This window comes from Carlito syrichta, unplaced genomic scaffold (assembly GCF_000164805.1).
Source record: "Carlito syrichta isolate Samal-C Ts95f unplaced genomic scaffold, Tarsius_syrichta-2.0.1 Scaffold305073, whole genome shotgun sequence".
Taxonomy (NCBI): domain Eukaryota; kingdom Metazoa; phylum Chordata; class Mammalia; order Primates; family Tarsiidae; genus Carlito; species Carlito syrichta.
In genome coordinates this window covers 284939-290729 of record NW_007249169.1, presented here as the reverse complement: position 1 = coordinate 290729, position 5791 = coordinate 284939, and the positions used below count along the sequence as shown (strand labels likewise).

Below are 5791 nucleotides of genomic sequence, written 5' to 3'. Positions count from 1 at the left end.
AGGTCGAGGCTGCGGTGGCCGGGAGCGGCCACCACACTCCAGTCTGGGAGACAGAGTGAGACTCCAACTCAAAAAAAAAAAATGTACTTTTATGTTTAAGGAGATGCAGCCGTAATTGTTATATTGTTTTTATTGTTGCACACATAATGTTTATTTTGAGCATTTAAAAACCTTTTAAAAACAAAAAGCAAAAGAGTCTTTTTAATGTCAAACCTCACATTGGTAGGGAGACTGTTTTGAACACTCTTTCACTAATATAGAAATTGTCAGACATGAGACAACCACAAATGTAAAGTGTGAGTTGTTTCTGTTTTGTAAAAGAGGAAAACAAAATCATAGCCATAATCATCCAAAAGAGTGGATCGTAAAAGATCACAAGTAAATGTCTCTGAGGTGGCCTGGATTGGCTAAAATAGAAAAAGTCATTATAAGGCTGTAGATGTGAGCTACTCACAACGTGGCCATCGGGACTTGAACAAGTAAGTGTATTCCATAAGAGCTTTTTGATGTGTGTGCCTGCTCTGTGTATTTTTATCGCCTGCCTCCTTCTGCTAGAACCCAGCTCCACAGGGAGCGGCCTGTCTGCTGTATACTGCTCAAGTGTCTAGAACAGTCCTTGGCATGCGGTGGGCACTCAACTGTCATTGGGGGTTTCGTCTCCTCCCTCCCTTCCATCCTTCTCATGCGAGTGATGCCCCTGCATCCCTGGGAGGCAGCCTAGCCATTCTCTTCCCCTCATCTGATAATCAGGCAGCAAGTCCTGTGTTCTCTCCATCCCCCATGATCTTCAACCACCCACACTTCTCCATCCCCAAGGCTACCACCTCAGTGACAGCTTCAACCTCCTCTCACCACCTCTACCTAAAGGAACAGCCTCCTGCCTGGTCTCTCTCCTCTCTTCTTGCCCTTCCCACCCTAATCTACACCCACTCCTGTCACCCCAGAGCCTCCTTCTAAAACAGAGATGGCCACGCCACCCTCCAGCTCCTGTGCCCCCAGGACTCCCTGTTCCCCTGGGGTGAAGTCTGTGGTGGCTCAGTGCATGTCACCCTCCCTGCACGCTCTCCTTTAGTCCCCACGCCTCCAAGTTCTTTCAAGGCTGTGCCCCATCTTGGGCCCTGTCTCTAGTGCTTCCTTTTCTCCAGTATGTCCTGAGTCTCCGTCATCACCTGCCTAACCTCTGCTCACCCAATAGGGCTTGATTTAGAGACCACCTCTTCTAGGAAGGCTTCTTTGATTTTATCCCACCCCACCCAAGCTGAGTGAAGCATTTCTTCTTGCCAAGGCCACACAGCAAGTAAATTGTTGAACTGAGACTCAAATTCAAGCCCTCTGTTCCCCAAACTACAAGCCAAAAACAGAAGACTGCGTAATTATGTATTTACTTAGGGAAAAAGAGACTCAAGAGTGAGGTAGAGCTAAGCTAACATCTTGGAAAGACGCCCAAATTAAATGAAAACAGCAAGTTATAGAACAATGTATATGGCATAATTCCATTTTAAAACCCACAACAACATACTATACAAGCTTATATAGGTTGCTAAAGAACATAACAAGCCTAAATGAATAAAAACTGAGCTGTTAACAATAGTTATTGGGCAGTAGCATTTAAACATTCTTTAAGTTTCAAATTTGTTATGTATTCTCTATGTCCTAAAAATATCAAACCCAATCAAAGGAACTCAGCAACACCTTTTCTTCCAGTAATAAATAAAAGACATGAACATCCAGGAATTGCAATTCACAGGGACAGCTTTGAGAGGAAGGTTCAGCCCTGCTTGACATGGGAACAAGCGGGCTGGCCAGGGAGCCACACTCACCTTTCCCAGCAGTTCAGGCAAGCCCAGCAGCTGCCCAGTGAACACACCGATGCAGATGAAGATGGCAGTCACCTGGCCCAGAGAACCACGGATCTCCTTGGGTGAGATCTCGCTCAGGTACATGGGGAGCACGCTGAGGGCAATGCCTGTGGAGGAAGCATGGCAGCAGTGACAGAGCCGTCTTCCTGCGGGAGCAGCACCCAGATGGTGGCGCCTCCCTTGCCCCTGCTTTATTCTGGACGTTCAGTAGCTCTGTAGCCACAGCATCATTCCCAGTACTTTGCAGAAACTACCAAGGCGTTCACATGCGCCTTATCATTTAGTCTCTAAGACATGGCTGGGTGGCGCATTTCAGCAGTCAGGATGTAGCTGATCATGTTGGTGGAGGTGGTGGTATTGATGGGGGTGGTGGTGATGATGATGATGGTGGTAGTGGTGGTGATCATAACCTACCAACACACACAGTGGCTACCACATAGCAGGGGTCCTTCTCTTCTCTGTATAGATATATTTTTACTTTTTACAATAACCCTCTGAAATATATGTACTACTATTATTTCTATTCTTAAAATGACTATCTTAGATACAAACAGGTTGAACGCCTTGCCTAAATCACCAAGTGGTTTCTAGAGATGCCCATTGAGGTTATTTTCCCAAAAAGAGCCAGAGTTGGCCAGGCTCAGTGGCTCAGCCTGTAATCCCAGCACTTTGGGAGGCAGAAGCGAGTGGATTGCCTGAACCAGGGGGTTCGAGACCCGCCCAGGCAACTTGGCAAGACCTCATCTCTACAATAAATAAAAAATTAGCTGGGCATGGTAGTGCGCGCCTATAGTTCCGGCTACTTGGAAGGCTGAGGTGGAAGGATTGCCAGAGCCCAGCAAGTCGAGGCTGCGGTGGCTGAGAGTGGCCACTGCACTCCAGTCTGGGCGACAGAGTGAGACTCCAACTCAAAAAAAAAAAAAAGAGCCAGGGTAGGTTTCTGATTCAGAACCTGAGCTCTCCCCACTAGCTAACATTGCTGCTTTACTCAGTTATGGCAGATACCGTTCTATTCATTTTACCAAATAGGTCACCCACATATGACCTCTTTATTTTTGAGATAAATTTATGTGTTCAGAGGCTTATGATAGACATTTCAGATTAAAAAATAATGCTTATAGTAATATTTGGCAAAATGCTCCCTGCATACACAGAGGGCTTGTGAGTAAAAACAATATGGGGCCTTGTCAGTTTCAAGAAACCTTGTTTCTTCCCTATGCCTGGGCAAGGTTTTTCTTAAGGTCCTGTATAGGCCTATAAATGGCTACAGTGCACTCATCCTCAGCAGTATATATGAGTGTATGAGTATATAAATGGCAGGGGGTGGGGAGTCATTTCAGCCTTATTACAGCCCTTGGAAGAAGGTAGATACTATTAGCTCCATGTTACAAATGAAGAAAATGAGGGTCAGAACCATTAAATAGCTATCAAATGTCAGAAATTGACAAGCAGTAGAGCTGAATCTAAACCCCGGGATGTCTAAGTCTAAGGTTTGCAAGATTGTAACACATGCCTAAAAGTGATACTTTACAGCATATTTAGAAAGAAAGTGGAGATATCTGACTATATATATATCTCAGATATCTCCACTTTCAAGAAATATATATACATATATTTCTTGAGTCAGAGTCTCACTCTGTTGCCCAGGCAGGAGTGCAGTGGCATGCTCATGGCCACCACAGCCGTGACCTGCTGGGCTCCGGCAATCCTTTTGCTTCAGCCTTCCAAGTAGCTGAAAGTACAGGCACACACCACCATACCCAACTAACTTTTTTATACTGTAGAGACAAGGTCTCACCAAGTTTCCCAGACAGGACTTGAACTCTTGGGCTTGGGCAATACTTCGTCTCTGCCTCCCAAAGAGCTGGGATTACAGGCGTGAGCCACCAAGCCAGGCCTGACAATGTATTCTGAGTCTCCTACCCTCGCACCGATAACCAGGATCTGGCCCCTTCTTCCCAGCTCTCTGCTGCCTGCCCTCTTGTCCCAACTCAGCCCACCTCCTCCTGGGTAGCCGGTTGCCCCGATTTAACTCCTGGCCGCCCCTCACACTCTCTACATGGAAGCAGGAGGAGTCATACTGAAAGAAACCAACTCATGTCAGTCCTCCCCCTCACACTTGGCACGTGCCCACAGTTCTCACCGTGGCCTACAAGGCCCTGTGTGGTCTGGCCCTGTCTCCTCTTCAACCCCATCAGCACTCACGCTCCCTGGCTCGCCAAGCTGCAGCCACAAGGACCTCCTTGCTCTTCCTCAGATGTGCTAAGCCCCTTCAGCCTCACAGCTGTTGCACTCTTCTCTCTGCTGGGAACCCGATTCCACAGATACTCACTCAGCTCTCACCCTTGGTTCTCTCTTATCTCTGCTCAATTTTCTCCTCTGAACAGTCTTCCCTAATTGGCCTTTCTCAAATAGCCCTCACTAGCCCCTCAGCCCTGCATTTATTTTCCTCCTAGGACCTGCTACTGCCTACCATAAGTATCAAATTATGTATCTGTCTGCCCTCCAATGAATGCAAGGTCCTGGGGTAAGGTCCTGTTAGTCACTATGTCCCCAGCCTCTAGCACACCAGTCATTGCAGGTGCTCTGTAAAAACCTGGTTAGTAAATGAAAGAAAGAATGAGTCAGAGGCCCAGGCAGGAAATAAAGTCCTCATAAAGGCTCCCTGGAGATCACTGATAATCCTGGAATAAGAATGCTGTGGTGGTGGTGACCAAGCAGAAGGCATGGCATTCTGGAGACCATTCAGTTCTTTGGAGTTGACTCGAGGACCCTGTCCAGGATTTCTCAATTGTGAATGAAATGGTTTACCTTGCAGGACTATCCCACTATGTGAAAGGTTCTTTCTAGCATCCTTGGTCCCTCCCTGCCAGCCTAATACCAGCAGCAGACCCCAAACACCTCTCACATTTCAAAACACTCCCCTAGGAATGTGTTACTGATCCCCTCCCCGTCATGATGAACGCTCACCTCCATCTACGCCCATGACGAAGCGTCCCACGATGAGCATCTCAAAGGCTCCTGCCTGAAGAGAACAGGCCATCAGCAAAGCAGCGGAGATCGCAAACCCGTTGTTGGCCAGCAACGTGTACTTCCTGGAAGGAAAGCAGGGGTTTGATGAGGACGTCTACCACGAGGCGTGTCACTGACCTGTGCATCCCAGGAGGAGGGGCCAGGCCCTTCTGAGAGGCCAGCAGAGTGAGGTTTAGGCACCGTGTAAAAAGCGCCAGTTGGCCTAAGAGTCAGGGGCTTGGGTCTAGCCCCCACTGCCACCTTCGGCTGTGTGATCTTGAGCAAGGCACTTCCCTCTGGGTTCGCCACTGGGGTTGACTAGGTCACCTCCAAAAGAAACTTGACATCTATAAATTTCCTGAGGCAGTATTGTATTTCATTGATTCTAAGGCTTTTATATAGCATTTCTGAAGTCAAGATGCATCTTACAATCCATGAATCAGGGTCTAGGCAGGAAAATAGAAAACACTCTAATTATCTGAACAGAGAGAATTTAACATAGGGAATTTGTTAGGCAAGGCAAATACTAGAGCACTAAGATGTCAAAGGAAGACCTCTGAAGAGGGGACGCTACCCTTGTAGTGCTAACAACTTGAGACACTGGAGGGGGCCCTGTTTTGGGGTGGACACTGCCCATTGAAACTGTTTCCTCTGAGGGGCACCAGGTTTCTCGTTCTGGGAGTGGACAAAAGTTGTAAGCTGGAATCAACCGCCAAGGTCATCACTGGAACTGGTAGGATATTCAAACAAATGTAAAAAAGCAAGCCCCATCTCTCTCCTTCTCTAGCAAAAATACAAAAAAACAAGTGGGGGTGCATTGCCAGCCCTAGCTTCATAGAGCAGAGCACAGAAGGTAAGTGTGTGGCTGAGAGACAACAGCCTGACAGACAGCACAGTGTCCTACAACTCTTGTCGGCCCC

General features: G+C 47.5%; 1 protein-coding gene across 1 annotated transcript in view; it reads right to left on the bottom strand.

The window, feature by feature from the left end:
• Positions 1-5791, bottom strand: part of SLC2A9 (solute carrier family 2 member 9) — a 197243-nt gene that overhangs the window by 147556 nt on the left and 43896 nt on the right. The window contains exons 8-9 of the mRNA XM_008061091.2: positions 4830-4954; positions 1821-1966 (exon numbers count right to left, since the gene is read on the bottom strand). Coding sequence (XP_008059282.2) covers positions 1821-1966; positions 4830-4954 — 271 coding nt within the window. The remainder of the gene's footprint in view (positions 1-1820; positions 1967-4829; positions 4955-5791) is intronic.